The following is a 20,000-nucleotide window of genomic DNA, read 5'->3' as shown; positions in this document are numbered from 1 at the left end:
CTCAGGTCCTCCAGCAGGCCGGGCAGGCTGCTGCAGCTGTGCTTCTCGTAGCGCAGAGCGTACAGCATCACCAGCCGCACCGCGTCCAGCTCATTCACCCGCGGGTTCTGCAGCATCCTGCGCACGCTCTGCAGAGAGGGAGACACTCCCTGTATATATACACACTATATACACACACTATACACACTATACACACACACTCACACTCACACTATACACACACACACACACACTATACACACTATACACACACACTATACACACTATATACACTATACACACACACACTATACACACTATACACACACACACTATACACACACACTATACACAGACTATACACACTATACATATACACACACACTCACACTCACACACACACTCACACTCACACACACACTATACATATACACACACACTCACACTCACACACACACTATACACACACCCACTCACACTCACACACACACTATACACACTATACACACACACACACACTATACACATACACAATACACACACAGACACACACTATACACACTATACACACACACACTATATACACACTATGTACACACTATACACACACACACTATACACACACTATACATATACACACACACTCGCACTCACACACACACACTATACACACACTATACACTATACACACTATACACACTATACACACACACACAATATGCACACACTATACACACACACTATACACACACTCACACACACTATACACACACACACTTACATGATACATACACACACACACACACACACACACACTATACACACACACACTCACACACACTATACACACACACACTTACACGATACATACACACACACACACACACACACACACACTATACACACACTATACACGCACACGCACAGTAACACACTCACACACCTGGTGGGCGTTGGAGTGGTCGTTCTGGCAGGCCAGCTCCTGCTCCACCTCGGACACCTCCATCAGGAGCCGGTCGCTGACCAGCCTCGACAGCTCCCCCACCACTGTCACGTGCTTCGACACCGTGCCCGACATCTTCTTAAACTGGGGGTAGTTATCCACAAACGCCTACAGAGGAGAGGGAGGGAGGGAGAGAGAGAGAGGAGGGGGGGGGGAGAGAGAGGAAGAAGGTAAGGATCGAAGGCATCTCTTTCATGTCTCCTGTGACTTATATTGATGGTCAGTCAGCCAAAGTTGTGTACTATGTGCTTGCACGTTTTAGTTTGTTAGTTAAATTTAGTTTGACGACTTTAAAGTTAAGTAGTGTTCAGACCGCATTCTTTTTTCTTGACTAGTTTGCAAATTGGAAGTGGGAAGTATGACTCCGCCCACTCTAAATGACCACACGCTCAGCTCTGAGACTCCGCCCCCAGGTGAGAGACCACACCCCCAGCCTCACCTTCATGTCGGAGATGGACTCCAGCTTCTGCTGGCCTTTGGGTTTCTTCTTCTGGAAGTCCTCCATCAGGTTCTTAATGTTGGTGCCGATCTCCCCGAAGTTCAGGTACAGGTTCTGCGTGGCGTGGCGGGGCGCGGTGGAGGTAAACAAAGATGTACAAGATGTTAAAGTGCTCTGAAAAATAGGTTGAATGTTTTTTTTTTTCCATATTCACTCATAATTTGAAAATTTGCTTTCACTTTCACTTCCTGAACAATCATGCTCCTTAATAGTATGGTTCAAACTGCCAAATTTTTGGAGGCATGTCTGTGAAGTATTAGACCCCGGTGGAGCAGGAACGCGTTTCAAATTCCACACGAGTGTTCTAGAACTCCACTGCTTTCAGTCACCAGCATCTAGAGCAGGGGTCGGCAACCGAGGTCCCGGAGAGCCGCGGGGTGTGCTGGCTTTCGTTGTTACTCAGCACTTAATTGATCAATTAAAGCAGTCGATTACACAGTTAACTCGCCTCACCTGGTTTCTGGGGCCCGAATCGGTTGCTGGTATTAAGGCGAAAAACAAAAAACCAGCAACACCCTGCGGCTCTCCAGGACCAGGGTTGCTGACCCCTGATCTAGAATGCTCAGTTCAGAACGTTCTGATGACGTACTTGTGACCTCACACCTTAAAGGGTCAGAAGAGGAGTTTCCTGACTACGCTCACCTTGGCGTAGAATTCGTCGTTGTCAGCGGACAGCACCACCTCCCGCAGGTCCTTGCTGACGCCTGGCACGCGGGACAGATCGATGCGGTTGTTGTTCAGGCCCAGCAGCTCATGCACCATGGCCTGGTACGTCCACTGGGGGGCAGCACCGAGCACAGACACAAAATCAAGACCAAAAGAATCAATCAAATAAACCAAAAATACACAGCCCTGACCCTGGGTGCTGACTGGAGTCTGGAGACGCTGGTGTGAACGTGACTTTTCATGAGAGACCGTGAGAAGCCGGCAGATTGCGCACACAGTCACTGGTCTCTGCTGCCCTCTAGAGGCTGAAATGCGAACAACACCTCAGGCTGAATCCCAGACGCAGCAATTCCCTTTGCCTGTGAGTCTCGTGAATATATCGAATGAGCAATGCGGTGGTTTCATTGGGAGGGGGGGGAGGCTGGATTAAAAACACTGGCCTTTACTCCATCAACATCCATGTTCTATTTATTTTATTTATCTATCAGGGACATTAATCAACATTTTCAACAACAGTTTCTGCATCAATGTAAATGTGCCGGAGTTAGCTACTGAGCTCATTTTCGTCTGTAGTCCCTAACCTGCATGTCTTTGGACTGTGGGAGGAAACCGGAGTACCCGGAGGAAACCAACGCAGACACGGGGAGAACATGCTAACGTGCCCCCGTGCTGGACATTTTGGTTTTGTGACGGGGGTGTAGTTGACCCCAGCGGACCCTTACGGTCGTGGCGCGGTCATGGTTACGGTCGCGGCACGGTCATGGTTACGGTTGCGGTGCGGTCATGGTTACGGTCGCGGCACGGTCATGGTTACGGTCGCGGCGCGGTCATGGTTACGGTCGCGGCGCGGTCATGGTTACGGTCGCGGTGCGGTCATGGTTACAGACGCGGTGCGGTCATGGTTACGGACGCGGCGCTGACCTGGTTGAGGAGCGGGGTGATCGCGTCGTCACTGCGGTCCACAATGAGCAGGAGGGGGGGCACCTCGGTCTTCCTGAACTCAAACAGCTCGTACTCCTTCGTGATGATTTGCTGCGGGGGGGGGTTAAAGGTTATCGTCACGGCAATACTGGTTACAAACAATGTTTGTGTGTGTAGCAGTACGGAGGTGTGTAAGAGGGCAGCAGTGTGTAGCACTAGCCCAGGTAAGCCCTTACATTAGCGGTGCAGGCTAACGCTAGCGTGTAAGAGGGCAGCAGTACGTAGGCGTGTAAGAGGGCAGCAGGACGTAGGCGTGTAAGAGGGCAGCAGCAGTACATGGCATGTAAGAGGGCAGCAGTACGTAGGTGTGTAAGTGTGTAGCAGTACGTAGGCGTGTAAGAGGGCAGCAGGACGTAGGCCTGTAAGAGGGCAGCAGTACGTAGGCGTGTAAGAGGGCAGCAGGACGTAGGCATGTAAGAGGGCAGCAGCAGTACGTAGGCGTGTAAGAGGGCAGCAGTACGTAGGTGTGTAAGAGGGCAGCAGTACGTAGGCGTGTAAGAGGGCAGCAGTACGTAGGCGTGTAAGAGGGCAGCAGCAGTACGTAGGCGTGTAAGAGGGCAGCAGTACGTAGGCGTGTAAGAGGGCAGCAGTACGTAGGCGTGTAAGAGGGCAGCAGTACGTAGGCGTGTAAGAGGGCAGCAGTACGTAGGCGTGTAAGAGGGGAGCAGTACGTAGGCGTGTAAGAGGGGAGCAGTACGTAGGCGTGTAAGAGGGCAGCAGTACGTAGGCGTGTAAGAGGGGAGCAGTACGTAGGCGTGTAAGAGGGCAGCAGTACGTAGGCGTGTAAGAGGGCAGTACGTAGGCGTGTAAGAGGGCAGCAGTACGGAGGCGTGTAAGAGGGCAGTACGTAGGCGTGTAAGAGGGCAGCAGGACGTAGGCGTGTAAGAGGGCAGCAGTACGTAGGCGTGTAAGAGGGCAGCAGTACGTAGGCGTGTAAGAGGGGAGCGCTCACCTTGACGCTCTCGGCCAGCCTCTTGGCCATGTCGGAGGACAGCTGGTAGCGGATCATGGGGCACTTCTTCAGCGCCAGCAGGACTGACGTCAGACCCTGAGTGGAGCGCTGGAGCAGGGTGGGCTCCCAGCTACGGCCCTGAGAGACACACACACACACACACACACACACACACACATACACACATACACACACACACACACACACACACACATACACACACAAGCATGAGTAAACACATACACACACACACACACACACACATATATATATATGAACACATACATACACACATACACATATAAACACACACACATACACAAACCAACATGAAACAACACACATACAGTACACACACACACACACACACACACACGAACCATCAGGCATACACACCCATGAACACACACACACACATCCACATGAACGAACATGAACCAACACGCAAACACACACACACACATACACGCACATACACACACACACACACACATACATACACACACACACACACACACACGCGCACGCACACGCCTCACCCTGGTCACGCCGGTGAGGTTCAGGGAGAAGAGGTGGGGGTTCACGGCGATGAAGTCTCCATAGAACTCCTGCAGCCAGAGAACAGCGGGGTTACCGTGGGCAACAGAACCATCACATGGGGCTCAGCAGCGGAAACAGGGCTGCACCAGTCCTGGAGTTTCCCACCGCCAGGGAAGACGGGATTTTTGGGGGGGCCACTCCCACCACCAGTTTGGGGGGGAGAAAAACAGTGTGCACCCCGTCTGTAAAGCTCAACTCATACGGTGAAACTGAAGGGCTTCAGCAGCGTGGGGGTGTGGTGAAACCTCAGTTGCTTGAACCATCGACCATTCCGGCTCCCAGTCATTGTGCCTTAGCAACCAGGACATAGGCTGTCCATTGCCAAGCTAATGTTTAGCGTCATTATTATTATCTGCGCTCCCCCAACGCGGGTGTAGACAGGCAAGCTCACCTGCACTTCCGCCACCACTTCCTGTTCGTCTGCCTCGGCCAGGGCCTTCACCTCGCTCTTGCTGATGACGTTGCTGAAGTCTGCAAAGCATCATGGGTAGGGCTCAGCTGACCGGCAGCACTGACATAGCACACTTCCGTTATAACGCGGTTATATTTAGTGACGGGCAGGAGCGCCGCGTTCTGCACTCACAGATGAAGTAGACGCTGTACTTGGGTCGACGGAGCTCCTGGATCAGATTCTCCACATTCTCCTGCCAAAGGACAGGAAGAATCAGCTTTCATGTGCCGGTTGTCCGCGTTCGTTTTAAACTTGCCGCTTTTCGGTTTCTGCTTTGACACGGACAAGCGGTAGTCCAAAATAACTTAAAGGTACAATAGGTACGATTTTTGGGTTAAAACATTGTTACGAGACCATTGTAAATCCCTTCCTATCATTGAAAAAGGCTCACTGACATGTTGACTCACCCTCTGCCTGTGTTTATAGTCCTTAAATTCGGGTTTCAAAATATTCAGTTGACGGGCTTGCAATCTGTACCAAAACATTGTACAACTGTACAATAATTATTAAAGCTCAGTGGTTGAAAATTGGTTCTAATTCTCACAGCCAATGGCGTTTCAACGTCAGCGCGTTCACAGAGAAGGGGTGGGACAAACAGTGTTATGGTTTGAGCGTGTTTGTTCCTGCAATTCCTCTCTTGACCTTTAGAAGTTACCTATTGCACCTTTAAACCATTGTCTCTGTGTCTTTAACCATATACCACTAGTTCAGTGTACCACTGTTCAGGCCAGAGCTTTCATAATTGTTATATTTGCTGTATCCCCGAAAGGTATCTTTGCTACAGTGTCTCTGGAAAAGTGCTATACACATTTCATTAACTGAAACGTGTGCGCTTGTATTGCCATAAGTGTTGCCAACATGATTTAACTGATGACAGCAGTAAAGTGCTTCGCCTATAATAAAAACGGTGGGTAATATTTCTTATGAAGTAAGCGTTTCCTCAATATATAATCAACAATTCGTTGTTTGGCGCCTGTGATGTTGCGTACCTTGGTCGGGCGTAAGAAACAGATGGCTTTTAGGTGCTTCATCGTGTCTCTGTTCTGTGAGTCGATCCGCTCGAACAGGTAGACCTCTCTCTGCAGAATCTCCGACTGCGTGTAGACCACGCTCACGATGCTGGTCTATGAGGAAACACAGATTAACTTAGTGTGCAGTCCACTAACTAAATTAGTAGTCCTAGTAGTCGTAGTCCTAACTTAAACCCCTTGTATAACACTTACTGCAAGCAAAATAAGACCGATCGCTAACAGCATTAACCGTGAAGTCGACAGGCCAATAACATAAATATTTCATTCAAATGTTCTCACCTTTCTACAAAACAAGCGGCTAGCTAAGGGGATAACGGCTAACAAACACGTTAGCTACAGTATAGCTGGGGTGAATGTATCATTGGCATTCGGGAAATGTCCTGTGCTCTAACGCCGTACTGTCGGATAGTCAGGTAAGTCACTTTGATGAGAAACGGTCTCAAGAGTTAGTTTGACTCGCTAGCCTGCAAACATAATCGATTGCTTGTGCGCTAAAGTTAACGTTAGCCGTCTCCTGGTGGCGCAGACCTGCTACGCTCTTGGCAGTCGTGACATTACACCCTTTCCGCACACACAGGTTCTAGCAGACGTGGGGACGATGTCATTCAGACTAATCACCATTTGCAAGAGATCACCCACCGTTTCTTTATCCATGAGCAAGACCTTCATACCCGGCCCGCTGTTCTCAATCATTTTGGAAATGTACTGCTTGACTGCCGTGTTGACGTTCATCTTTGACGCTGGTGGTCGTGTTCACCGAATAATCCTAGAAATATAGCTCTAATGTGCAACCGCAGTTCCCGTAGATCGCGGCTCATAGACCGCTCCCGTTGTCAAAAGTTCCAGATGTTTATTTCGTTCAGAAAACGCGTCAGTTTTGCATTGTCGTCCCACGAAGCTTACAGAACCGTGAGCATAGCCTCTGCTCGTGATCCAACATCCGGTAAGGATGCTGACCATATCCCACAATGCACCGCTGTCTGAAATGCTCGTCTACCGCTGACCCTGGATCAGTTGCAGCGTTCTTCATGTGGGTGTTTGTCTTATGTGAGGGTTTGAAAACAACTGGCCCCAGATCAGCAGTAAGTCACAAGAACCCGATTAAGCTGGAGAAAGACTACAACGCAGATGTAATAATACAGACAATATTAGAAAATGATGAACAGTAGAATCTAATTATTTTGAAGTAAATATAATTACTAGATATTCGCATTTCTTAAACATAACGGCCTATCCGTGGGATTACATTAGCCTTTAATAAAACAACTTTTTTGTTTATCTTTACATTTTAATTCCAGGAAACTATTACAAGCCAGGCTTATCAAGCAAAAAGACAAAGGAATACCAATAAACTGGTTTATTTTTGTTTTTATTTCATGAATGTTTTCTTGCTGGTTAAGTCGCAGTCATGAAACGCTGCTCACAGAACACCTACGTTTTATTATGAATAAAAAACATATGCAATCATCTGCGAAGGAAACAAATATTATATAAATTAAAATAGTAAATATTAAATCTAAAATCAACAAGATGCTCAATCCAAATCTGAAATAAGTGCAACACACTGTATGATGTGTGCCTAAAGAGAAAATCACTGTTGGCTAACAACATTTCTTTACAAATCATTCTTAGGCCATTCACTGTCAGTCTACCTCCTCGCACGCCATTGGCTGGCCCATCAACCAGAAGGAACAATCAAATATTGAAGATTACACCACGTGATTTGGCCCTAGTCAGTCCAGATATAAAGTCACACTTCGGTCAGAATGGTAACTATGGTCAGTGACTTGTTTATTAATAGTAACATCACACACATACACACGCACACCGGTTTTTCATCACCGAAGAGGCTCTCGTTCACAGATGACACTCTTGACCTTTGACCTCTTTTTCCGAGAATCACGTGCGGCTGGGAATCAATCGGCTCACACTCAAAACAAATGCGCAGAATAACCTGCAACTGAGCTTTTCCAGTGCACTGCTTGTGGCTCTCTTCTATAGCAGGACAGAGTGATGGTTAGCGAAGGCAGAACCACAGAGGAAGAGCGTTCTCTGTTGTCTGTGTATGAGGAGCTCACTGGCTCTCCCTGCAGGATCGGAGGCTGGCTGATTTTGAGTTGGGCGCAGCTGCAGAGTGATGGTTAGCGAAGGCAGAACCACAGAGGAAGAGCTTTCTCAGATGTCTGTGGGCGTGAGGAGCTCACTGGCTCCCCCTGCAGGATCGGAGGCTGGCTGATTTTGGGTTGCAGGCTGGGGTCTGTCCGTCTCCTCGAGCCCCACCAGCCGAGAGCTGACCTCCCAGAGCCGCAGAGCCACCAGGTCATCCCGCCCCTCAGGGGCCGTCTCCTTCACCACACAGTCACTGCAGGGAGGGAACGAGTCACACACACAACCCCAAGTCTCCTTCACCGCACAGTCACTGCAGGGAGGCAACGAGTCACACACACAAGCCCAGAAACGAGTCCCAGCCACCATATAACTTCTTGGTAGGCTCAGTTTGACAAGGCAAGATCAATCGAACACAGAAAAGTATTTGAAATCAAAACAATTATGCATTTGACCCAGGTATGCTGGGCTTTCAGCTCCCAAGGTTGGAGGTGTGATTCCCAGGTGATAGTAACACACAACACCTCAAACCTGGAAGTGGATGGGCTATAGCAGCAGAAGACCAATAAATCTTAATATAAGTCTAATACCTACCCACGTAATAAAGTGGTCACTGAGTGTAAAAGGGAAAATTTGTTTATCCTCAGGTGCTCTGTGAGTGAACTCGAAAGCTTTAACTCTGTGAATGAACTCGGAGAGCGTAACCACGGACACAACGCGTAACCATGGACACGACGCATAGCCATGGTCACGGCGCCCCGCGGTGGCGGTACCTGAAGTAGCAGCCGGACCGGTCCTCCAGCCGCGGGGACACGGCACAGTAGACCGAGGTCTGGGCCCCCTGCCACGGGGTCTTCATCAGCAGGAGCGCCGGGACCCACAGCAGCGTCTTCAGCACCGGGTGACCCAGCTCCACGTGCCGGCTCAGCTCGGTCCGGATCACTCCGGGGTGCAGCGAGTACGAGGTCACCCCCGAACCTGAGGGGGGGGTGGGAGGGGCGAAGAGTCTCTACAGCAGGGCTGCCCAACCCTGTTCCTAGAGGTCTACTGTCCTGTAGGTTTTCACTCCAACCCAAACTAAGAACACCTCATTCAACAGCAAGAGCAGGGCTGCCCAACCCTGTGATAATATAAGCCTGTGATGTTATGAGCAGAAATACACACACCCACACACACGCACGCACACACACACACACACACACACTCGCACGCACGCACACACACTCACACACGCACATACACACACACACACACTCACACACACACATACACACACACACACACACACTCACACACACAGGCACACACAAGCACACACACGCACGCACACACACTCACACACAGTTTGAGGGTCCTGACCTCTCGTCCTGCGGGCTAGCTCCCGAGAGAAGAGGACGTTGGCCAGTTTGCTCTGCCTGTAGCTGACCAGCGAATCGTACGGCGTCCTCTCGAAGCAGAGATCGTCAAAGTGGATTTTCCCTGCAGGGAGGGAGAGGATGCTTGAGGATGGGAGAAGGCTGTGGGGGCAGCCTGTAGCCTATAGCCTATATCATGACTGGGACCCGGAAGGTTGGTGGTTCAAGCCCCGGTGTAGCCACAATAAGACCTGCACATCTGTTGGGCCCTTGAGCAAGGCCCTTCACCCCACGTTGTTCCAGGGGGGATTGTCTAATCAACTGTACGTCGCTTTGGATAACAGCGTCAGCTAAATAACTAATGTAACGTTTCCTGTGAAAGGATTATCTATCCTGTATAAGACACTGGTCAGGTGTATGGGTAGCAAAATGGGTAGCACTAATGTGTGGACACGTGATTCAGCTAATTAACTAATCAAGGTATTCCTTGAAGGTAAGACCTTGACAAGTAGGCTTGGTGCTGCACCCACACTGGGCGTTTTTTCGGATAAGACTGGACACCCTGACCTACTGCGTCTGAACGGGGAGAGACCTTTTAATGTGGGTGGGATCGGTGTGGTGGGATGGGCTAAATGGAAAGGGGAGGAGGTTTGTAATGTGGGTGGGGCTACCAGGATGCCAAGCCCTTGGCGATGTTGAAGTGGGAGGGGCCTTGTGAGGTAAGAGGGGGGAGGGGGCGGGGTTATACCTCCTCTGTGGGCGATGCTGGACACCGTGACGACCCGGCTGGGGACGGAGCTCTTCAGCTTCTCCAGGAGGAGATTGGTGAGCAGGAAGTGACCCAGGTGATTGACAGCCAGCTGGGTCTCATACCCGTCCTCCGTCAGCCCTTTGGGACACATCATCACCCCTGCGGCGGAAAGAACAGGGCGTTACACTGCAGTAACAGGGCGTTACACTGCAGCTACAGGGCGTTACACTGCAGTAACAGGGCGTTACACTGCAGCTACAGGGCGTTACACTGCAGTAACAGGGTGTTACACTGCAGTAACAGGGCGTTACACTGCAGTTATGGAGCAGAGGAAAAAACAGGGCGTTACACTACAGTAACAGGGCGTTACACTACAGTAATGGGGTGTTACACTGCAGCTACAGAGCGGAGGAAAGAACAGGGCGTTACACTGCAGTAAGGGGGGGTTACACTGCAGTTACGGAGCTGACACTTCCCTAACATAACACAACACAACGATGACAAAAAGGCCATTCAGCCCAGCAGTGGTCGCCTTTCCTACTGCTGAAGACCCTGAAGTCTCCGTTTCCCCAGGCCCCGCCTGCTCTCACCGGCGTTGTTGATGAGGATGTCCAGCCGGTCCTCGTTCGCCTCATAGCCGCTGACGAAGAGCCGTACGGAGCGCAGAGACGCCAGGTCCAGGGGCCGCACCGCCACGTTGGGGTTCCCCGTCGCGCGGCGGATCTCCTCGGCCGCCAGCTCCGCCCGGGACACGTCCCGGCACGCCATCACCACCCGCGCCCCTGCACCAATCCGCACAGAGGGTCACACGGACACCGCACCAATCCGCACAGAGGGTCACACGGACACCGCACCAATCCGCACAGAGGGTCACACGGACACCGCCGCCTTAGACGGGCAACGCTGGCCTGCGTGTGCACAGCTCTCTCACTGCATGGCCTACACGTGTACAGCTCTCTCACTGCATGGCCTACACGTGTACAGCTCTCTCACTGCATGTGTACAGCTCTCTCACTGCATGGCCTACACGTGTACAGCCCTCTCACTGCATGTGTACAGCTCTCTCACTGCATGGCCTACACATGTACAGCTCTCTCACTGCATGACTGGAACCAGGCTGGCTCATGCATGTACAGTGGAAGTGCGGTCTGGCTGGTGATTCCTGTTTGTGCCGAGACTGGTCCCAGCCATATGGATAAGATTATGTATGTGTATCTGTGTGGGTGTGTATGTGTGTGTGTGTATCTGTGTGAGTGTGCGTGTGTGTGTGTGTGTGTGTGTGTGTGATTATCTGTGAGTGTGTGTGTGCTTGTGTGTATGTGTGTGTGTGTGTATCTGTGTGAGTGTGTGTGTGTGTGTGTGTGTGTGATTATCTGTGAGTGTGTGTGTGCTTGTGTGTGTGTGTGTGTGTGAGTGTATGTGTGTGTGCTTGTGTGTGTGTGTGTGTGTGTGAGTGTATGTGTGTGTGCTTGTGTGTGTGTGTTGTTAGCAGCAGTATTCCTGTCCTGCCGGCAGGAGGCAGTACCCCTGGAGGCCATGTCCCGGGCCGTCTCCTTGCCGATCCCGGTGTTGGCTCCGGTGATCAGAACCGTCTTCCCACTGAGACGGACCCGGCTGCGGCATACCCCGCCCGCGATCCACTTCCGCAGCAGAACCAGACCTGGAGCAGCGGATCACAAACACCATGACATTACTCTGATGCACAGCAACCCAATCGCCATGACAACACTCTGATGCACAGCAACCCAATCGCCATGACAACACTCTGATGCACAGCAACCCAATCGCCATGACAACACTCTGACACACAGCAACCCAATCGCCATGACAACACTCTGACACACAGCAACCCAATCGCCATGACAACACTCTGACACACAGCAACCTAATCGCCATGACAACACTCTGACACACAGCAACCCAATCGCCATGACAACACTCTGACACACAGCAACCCAATCGCCATGACATCACTCTGATGCACAGCAACCCAATCGCCATGACAACACTCTGACACACAGCAACCCAATCGCCATGACAACACTCTGACACACAGCAACCCAATCGCCATGACAACACTCTGACATACAGCAACCCAATCGCCATGACATCACTCTGATTCACAGCAACCCAATCGCCATGACAACACTCTGACACACAGCAACCCAATCGCCATGACAACACTCTGACACACAGCAACCCAATCGCCATGACAACACTCTGACACACAGCAACCCAATCGCCATGACAACACTCTGATGCACAGCAACCCAATCGCCATGACATCACGCTGACACATAACATGGCCACTGGCAGACCACCTCTGGAGGACTAGCTCACAGACCGGATTGGTCACAAGCAGTCAGCAAAGTCCCACAATGTCTTGCGACTCAGATGCCACTGTTGTCATTTCAGGTTGAAGTTAACATTTCTTCAAAATGGAGTCACAGAAAGGGCAGGTGTGGAGCATTCCCAGTGTTAATATCTGATGCGTTCCTGTCTGACATGGATTTAAACAGGGTAGTGTACTGAGAGGTGATAGATGGGCCCTGTCTCACACTTTCGCTCTGTTATTGTGAATCTGAAGCAGTGTACACATAAGCACTGTGTCTAACGCACAGGTTGAACAGCACCAAAACACATACACATATACTAGATTATCACATCAATATGAGAAAGATCAGACAAGGATCACTTGTGAGATATTTCACAACTCTGTTAAACCCAGATTATCACATTGTGCAAATGTATTCCTGGATTAGCAATAATTAAAAGAATCAAATTTCCCCTTGGATTTCTGCTTCTTGTGCATGATTTCTTTTCTTGACATTGCCAAAGAAATAAAAAGACAAGAGCAGTCAATTAAAGGTTTGCACTACAGAATTGTTTAAAAACGTAGAAACAATACACGATGCTACAGATATACGTAAATTTCTGCAAAACAAAAATTATATTCAACTGTTGGCGAGAGCCAAGGCTCTCAACATTATCAGAAACTGCATTTTTCCCGCCATACACTTCGGGGCTGAGATCACCTGTGGCATTGCTCACGTGCTGACATTTCTACAGCGCACGGGCGACGCAACGTTAGATGTAAAAATTGTATGCGATATACAGTATTTGCTGTCTTGTTAATGTTTATGTATTGTGTTACAGTGAAACAAGCAAGGATCAGGAGTCTACAACAAAAAATCATGTAGCCTATTTGTTCGCGTTATTGGGCATCATTAACACGGTATACGAGTGGACTTGCACGTTATCATTTCGAGGATGCTCTCCATACGTCGTTACAGTAATAAAACTAAAAGAGTTGGGTGTTGCTACTTCCATTGTGCTGTGAAACATGTACAACATGTGTCACAGCCACAACAGTAACTAAATGGTAGCCGTAATGGTATAACGTTTCACACACTCATGAAACGATACAAATGTCGCGACTTACCGATGACTGTCACTACTGTGACAGAGCCGTAAGTGGCGAGCCTGCTCGACGGAACCAAGTCCAACATATCGCCGACTGGGCCGGAGACAGGCAGGCTGTCCGAAGACCTGGGCTCTCTTCCCCCTCGTCGCCTCTTTCAGAGTGCCGTATCTCGGCGATGGCCGCAGAAGTATGCCGCTGTGAATAGGCTTTAGGGTTTAAAAGATTAGATCAGATTAAAACGGGGGCACGGCTCTGTTCGAACTCAATGGGCACTGTGTGGAAATAGGCCTACTGTCGAATGACTGTGAAATAGTTTAACGAACGAGGAAAGTTCTCTCGTTAACTCATGTAAGTCGCCTACTGCGCAACCAATAGCACACAGAACCCATTAATCCAATCGCTGTTTTCATGTTAAATAGGTGAAATTAATTGTGTAGGCTACTGGCGTTTCTGTAGGCATATGCTATCTATATTTCACACCTTCAGCACCATGGAAAAACTTAAACGCGTCACCCTCCTCAAAGAGGAGCGGAATGGGGGGCGGGGGGTCCCAGACATTGTGAACATCATTATGGTGCAGGGTCTGGCCACCCTTGTCCAGAATGCAGGGAAGGTGGGTAAGGCCTCTGGTACCTTTGCCAGGTACTATGCCACCCCCTTCCTCAGAGCAATGGGCTTGGGTGTGCTGGACCTCACCATACCCTACAGCTGGGACCCCCCCTATGTCTACCGAGCCCTGAAGGACTTTGCCTACAGGACGGGTCTGCCCAGGGCTGGCCTAACCTCGTGGAGCTATAAAATGATTATGGCTCATTTAAGATCTGGCCAAATAGTAACGCTCCCGAGGGGGGGGCCAGACCTGGACCCGCAAGTCATCTGGGCAAATGTGACACATTAGTGTCTCACAAACAAACAAAAAGACATTGCCTGGATGACAGCCCATAGGTGTCTCCCCACTAGAACATTTATGTACCGCCGGCACTTAGCCCTGACTGAACGCTGCCCCCACGGATGCACTGACTCGGAACACATCCACCACCTGTTCTGGGAGTGCTCCGTGGCCAGGCGGGTCTGGGGCCTTGTTTGTTCCTCTGTCTCCCTAAGCAGGTTCCTGCCGAGGTCCTCCCTGATGGCTGAGGGCATCCTCTACGGTCCGCCGGGGGGATGCAAGACCACCGTGCTCCAGCGTCAGTGGAGGATCATCAACACAGTGAAGCAGGTCCTGTGGGAGACGAGGAACATCAAGGTCTACCAGAAAACATCTGTAGACCTGATCACTCTCCGGAGGAGGATCCAAAACCTCCTCCAGGACGGCATTCTGGTGGACATGCACACTAATAAGAACCTGGCGAGAGAGAAGTGGGGGGTGGACCACTGGAAAGAATTCATCATATAGTCCACCCCCCCCTAAGGGACACAGAAGCCTCTCGGGACAGCAAACCTGAGCGAAATGGACTTTCTTTTTTTCCTCATTGCTTTGTCTTTTAACTCACTTTTGTTTTCTTTGAATTACATAGTGTTTCTTTGGATATTCTGTGTTTTTGTGAACATTTTTTGAATCACTCTTTTGAAAATTTGTTATTCATTTATTTTTATGTCTCTGTTCCTTATGGTTTAAGTGTGTGTTTAAAAAAATTTTTGTTTGTGTTATTGAGTGTGTTTTAAAAAAAGGAAAAATTTAAAATTGTTAAGAAATTTAAAAAAACCAATAAAACAACCTTCAGCACATATTTAATCCAGGTTGTTGATTTACAAATCGACATGATTTTATTTAAAGGAGGAGTGCATGACATATGCCCTGGTGTGTGTGTATAGCAGGCGATTCAATTGCTATTAAAATTATATATAATTCAAAATCAGGAGATATTCAGGACAAGAGCGAGCAGTTGCAATGACACGCAATAACCACTTGAGGGCGAACAGGGATGCGAAGAATTCAGCTACCATCGTTGCTTTTGCTGTACCGAACAATGGCGGAACAATAATTGGCCACATACTAACAAATAATGGGGACTTTGCAATTTAATTTCCGATTGCAAAAATCTATCTCAAACCTGTTTCATGCCAGTTGCTCCAATATTTTTTGGTTTAAATATTTAAGGGAAAGGGGAATATTCAAAATAGCTTACGATGAAACCATGGTGATTGACTGTATTTATTGTATGTTGCATTAAAACGTATCGACTGCAGCTCTCTAAGCGAATGCAGATATCTAATGTCTGCAGTCATGCTAAGAACAAACGACGAAGTGCCGTTGAAGTCGCGTCAAGTTCGTCTTCAGGGTAGTCTCGAATGCAATATCAACCAAATGACAATTGCTACTTTTCATCGCTGCTTCCACGGAAGGTAACATCCTATAACAGTAATTCAAAGTTTCACGGAATATAGTTACATAACGTTACATTTTTTTGCAGCTGCGAGTAAGCTGCAGCTGCATAAGAACGGTTCAAAATGTTTGCTTTTTCTAATTGCTTTTATCGCGAATGGCTGTTCTCCGTTAGTTTTAAATTGTGTTCTACCTCTTTTGATAACGTTTTTGCAGTAAAAATGCCATGGACAAAAAGTTCTTTGTAAAATGATGCCCGGCATAGCCTATTCGTTATGCATTAGGAGGCTACACCGCCCATTTTCGAAGATCGTTACCAATCGCGACCCAGTAGTTGTCAACAACGGAAGTGACGTGGTCCTGCAATTCCACCACTGCGAGCAAGCCAAGGGAAAAACGTCCGAGTCCCGTAGTCGAATTAGTTTTGAGGCAGTAGTTAAGCCCGCGAATTATTTCGACGTTTTTCTTTTAATTATATGTTAATGCATTGACTAATACGTCTGCAAAAGTTTAAAAGGTGAGTCTTTCATGCGAGTAATTCGCGGGGTTGAGTTTTTTTGGGAGGGTGGACTGGGTGGTTTGTGCGCGTGGGGGCTGAACGGCTCGTCTAAAATGTGCCGCGGGGGCAGGTAGACGAGGCAACTCGGGTGCAAGACGGAGCGCGTGTCGGCTTACTCAAGGAAGCGTTCTACGAGTGTATTTATTTATTTTTGGCGATTTGCATGCACAATTACCATGTAATACGATCGTGGTGTGCACGGGAGAATGCGTAATTGTGAACGGACATTCATATAAAGTGTAACTCCTACAAAGTTGGCTGTTTCCTTCCTGAGTGCTTACGTCCAGATTTAGGCTGTGTTTTTTGCCGTCCGATCCGAAGGTGGTCTCGATGACCGGTTGCAAGGTGGCGCTGTTGTAGTTTTAGGAACAATTAGGAATGTCTTGGGGAACTTACATCTGTTCGTGTTTCATGTTTGCGGACATAGGCAAAAAGTTAGTTGTAGGAAAAGTTGTGTCCAGTTTTCCTGTAATTTCTCAAATCAATCTAAACCCATTTAACCGACATTCTCGCCCAGAGAGACTTGCAGTGGAGGAGAACATAAGCCCATTCACTGGATCAATATGAACACTCGTGTCGGACTGCTAACAAAATTCCCAGGCCAGCGAGTGTGTAGCATGCATGTAAATGTATTAAAGCTGCAAATTAAGTGCGCAAAGGAAGAACCTAATAAAATGATTATACATGGGCTTCCCTGTTGGCGTTTGAACAGTTTCTTTATAATGTGTCCGGCTGATTAAATTGCTACATAAAAAAAAAAAAAAAGTTTTAAAGAAAGATTTGTGTAAGTTCATAAAATTCCAGTAATAGCTAGCAGCAACCATTTGAAGTGTTTATTTTTATTTTTATTATTCTTAGCCAGTGTTCCAGAACTTTCAATTACCAGCAGTGATTGTGACATCAGCATTAGGGTGTTTCAGATAAGAACATTCCAGTCACATATTTGTGTCCTCACGCCTTGAAGGGTTGAAATAGCACACTACTGTGCCCCTTTTGGGTATTGACCCCGTGACCCTTTGGGTCCAGCTTGTTTCCTAGCGACCGCATAATGGAGGAGGAGGCGGACCCCAACCTGATCATGGAGTGTGAGGAAGAGGAGCTGGAGCCCTGGCAACAGGTCAACGGCGACGTCCAGGAAGAGGAAGTGGCCGTCGCCATGGAGACCGAAACCACTGCAGGCAAGTTACAATTACATTACATTATATTACATTACATTACAGGCATTTAGCAGACGTCCTTATCCTGGGTGATGTACAACACGAAGTGCATAGGCTGGTTCTACTGTGCTGAAAACCCAAGAGGGAAGTACAGCTCTTAGTGTCAGAAGTGACCACACAGATAAGAACTCGGAGCCTCTAGAGCAGGCTGTCCGACTCAAATCCTGGAGGTCCGCAGTGTCTGCTGGTTTTTGTTGTTTCGGGTTGACTGATTATTTTAAGTCATTGATTGGCTAAAGGCCTCTTGTTCTCGAGGCCCTAATTGGCTGCTGAAACCACAAATAGCTGCGGACGCTGCAGTTTGGCACCCCTGGTGTAGAGTAAAAAGCTGTTGATGAAAAACAAACAATCAAACAAAAGCAGAAATAAAACAGACCTGGGAAATGTGCAGTGCAGTGAAGTTACCGTTGATGATGTCATGTTTTTGTGTGTATTTATTCATTCATTCATTCATTCATTAGGATGACGACTATGTTTAGAACAGCATTCCATGTGTATTTTCCTAGTTCTGTATGTGATGCTTTGACTTGTGGTAGAACCTATGCACTTGTAAGTCACTTTGGATTAAAAGCGTCTGCCAAATGACAAAAATGTAAATGTAAATGTAAATGTATTTGCTCTTAGATTCCTGTGCTGCAGTGGCTGCTGTGCCCGGCTCCCTGGCTGTAGCACTCGCTGCTGGGCCTATCGCAGCGCTGCCTGAACCCGTTTCCACGGCAGCGGGGGCGGCGGTCACCAGCGGCAGCCCAATCCGGGAAGGCGAGGAGGCCTCCGCAGACACGCGTGAGTCCCTCAAACTCATTTCACTCCCCATCACTGAAAAATGCTCTCCTCCAGGTTTTAGGCCTACGAACTGTAGCATTCTTGGTTACGGTCTTGCGACCAGAATGAGTATGCAAACTCTGCGTAGGATAGGTGATGATGTTCTCCTTAAATTTTGGCTGTCCCCTTCCACAGCCTCGTCCCCTCCCGCCCTGCCCCTGACTGCAATAGAGGCCATGCGAACGCTGGTGAGCCCTGCCGCGCCCCAGCCCAAACCGGCCCAGCAGCTCGTCCTGACGCAGAGCCCCTCCCCCCCGGGCGCCGTGCCCCTGTCCCAGGTGCTGCACACGCAACCTGGGGCACCTGGCAACCTCGTCGGCCAGCCCATCCTCATCGCCACACAGGTATGGCCCTGCGGGGGGCGGGGCTTCTGTGTTCTGTACCTTGTTCTTTCATCACTGATATTCTGGGGGTCTGAGCTACGAAGTCATGCTTGTGATGTCACCAAGAACTCGGGGCTTATAATGTCACAGACCGTTCAGAAGTCTGGCCTATGATGTCACTCGGAATACTGAATTCAGGCCTATGATGTCACGTTGATTTCAGGATTCACGCCTGTGATGATGCAGAGCTTATTATGTCACAATTATTGGAGGCTTATGATGTCACAAAGGACCTGGAGTTGCTTAAGTGTCAGAAACCAATACACCCCACATCACTGAAAATGCACAGCTTTGGCCAATGGGGGAGCATCTGGCCCACCTGTTTCAGGATGCAGATATCAGTGTCACTCTATCTATAAACAGAGTAAATATTTTGTGGGGATGGGTGCCAGCACTCAGGACCTCACCCCCCTACACACACTGTTTGTGATTTGGCTGACCATTCCTCCTCAGGACACCCCTCAATCTCAGACAGCCCTGGGGTGTCCCCTCCCCCCTGAATTGCTGGACCTGGTGCAGATAACATGGTCACAGGACACCCAAGTTAGACAAACAGGAAGTGTTTCCCCCCCCCCCCCCCCTTTCTTCGCTAACTCTCACCTGGGTGACTGATGAGGCCATAGCCCCAAGCCCAGGCCCTGATGGACAGAATCAGGTTTCAGATTTATAGCTTTATGGAGGACAGCATTTAAAGCAACACGCTCCAGCATTTAAAGCAACACGCTCCTTTGTTTTTTTTTTAAGTGTTCTAGAACTCTAGAAGAGTGTGCTTTCACTTGTCAGCAGTAATTGTGACATCAGCATTAGACTTTTCAGCTAAGAACATTCTAATCACATCTTAACGGGTTAATGTGGCATAGGGATTTCAAAGCATGGCTTTATTTTGTTTATTTTT

The 20,000-nt window shown here is 48.9% G+C and overlaps 3 protein-coding genes across 4 annotated transcripts in view; 1 reads left to right on the top strand and 2 right to left on the bottom strand.

Annotated features, from left to right (window-relative positions):
- Nucleotides 1–7,101, bottom strand: part of vps45 (vacuolar protein sorting 45 homolog) — a 15,408-nt gene extending 8,307 nt beyond the window's left edge. The window contains exons 1-11 of one of the 2 annotated variants that reach the window (XM_061254708.1): nucleotides 6,802–7,101; nucleotides 6,121–6,255; nucleotides 5,264–5,324; nucleotides 5,072–5,151; nucleotides 4,620–4,688; nucleotides 4,081–4,218; nucleotides 3,069–3,179; nucleotides 2,124–2,258; nucleotides 1,422–1,535; nucleotides 923–1,090; nucleotides 1–128 (exon numbers count right to left, since the gene is read on the bottom strand). The exon at nucleotides 1–128 is cut by the window's left edge and continues 31 nt beyond it. In XM_061254708.1, the coding sequence (XP_061110692.1) occupies nucleotides 1–128; nucleotides 923–1,090; nucleotides 1,422–1,535; nucleotides 2,124–2,258; nucleotides 3,069–3,179; nucleotides 4,081–4,218; nucleotides 4,620–4,688; nucleotides 5,072–5,151; nucleotides 5,264–5,324; nucleotides 6,121–6,255; nucleotides 6,802–6,894 (1,232 nt within the window). In that variant the 5' untranslated portion in view covers nucleotides 6,895–7,101. Of the gene's footprint in view, nucleotides 129–922; nucleotides 1,091–1,421; nucleotides 1,536–2,123; nucleotides 2,259–3,068; nucleotides 3,180–4,080; nucleotides 4,219–4,619; nucleotides 4,689–5,071; nucleotides 5,152–5,263; nucleotides 5,325–6,120; nucleotides 6,256–6,441; nucleotides 6,737–6,801 lie in introns of those variants that run through there. The other variant, XM_061254709.1, reaches the window with a different exon arrangement.
- Nucleotides 7,102–8,337: 1,236 nt separating this feature from the next.
- On the bottom strand, nucleotides 8,338–15,745 carry zgc:153441 (retinol-DH_like_SDR_c domain-containing protein). The gene is made up of 9 exons (XM_061256049.1): nucleotides 15,705–15,745; nucleotides 14,274–14,315; nucleotides 13,817–13,878; nucleotides 11,900–12,034; nucleotides 10,965–11,156; nucleotides 10,372–10,533; nucleotides 9,628–9,747; nucleotides 9,042–9,246; nucleotides 8,338–8,524 (listed from the first exon to the last, which is right to left on the bottom strand). Exons 1-9 carry the CDS (start codon nucleotides 15,743–15,745, stop codon nucleotides 8,338–8,340), a joined length of 1,146 nt encoding a protein of 381 aa, XP_061112033.1.
- Nucleotides 15,746–16,500: 755 nt separating this feature from the next.
- Nucleotides 16,501–20,000, top strand: part of pogza (pogo transposable element derived with ZNF domain a) — a 20,994-nt gene continuing 17,494 nt past the window's right edge. The window contains exons 1-4 of the mRNA XM_061256048.1: nucleotides 16,501–16,641; nucleotides 17,710–17,861; nucleotides 18,525–18,683; nucleotides 18,858–19,066. Of these exons, the coding sequence (XP_061112032.1) occupies nucleotides 17,732–17,861; nucleotides 18,525–18,683; nucleotides 18,858–19,066 (498 nt within the window). The 5' untranslated portion in view covers nucleotides 16,501–16,641; nucleotides 17,710–17,731. The remainder of the gene's footprint in view (nucleotides 16,642–17,709; nucleotides 17,862–18,524; nucleotides 18,684–18,857; nucleotides 19,067–20,000) is intronic.

The sequence above is a fragment of the Conger conger genome, chromosome 9 (assembly GCF_963514075.1).
Source record: "Conger conger chromosome 9, fConCon1.1, whole genome shotgun sequence".
Taxonomy (NCBI): Eukaryota; Metazoa; Chordata; class Actinopteri; order Anguilliformes; family Congridae; genus Conger; species Conger conger.
The sequence above is the reverse complement of the archived record's forward strand: the minus strand, read 5'-3'. Positions and strand labels throughout refer to the sequence as shown.

Bases quoted from the DNA above. Each gene is read 5' to 3' on its own strand.
- zgc:153441 (XM_061256049.1), bottom strand. From the start codon at position 15,745: ATGGTAGCTGAATTCTTCGCATCCCTGTTCGCCCTCAAGTG. The intron at 9,748-10,371 runs GTATAACCCCGC...CCCTCCCTGCAG, and splicing joins CAGCATCGCCCACAGAGGAG to GGAAAATCCACTTTGACGAT. The intron at 8,525-9,041 runs GTACCGCCACCG...CCCTCCCTGCAG, and splicing joins CGGTCCGGCTGCTACTTCAG to TGACTGTGTGGTGAAGGAGA.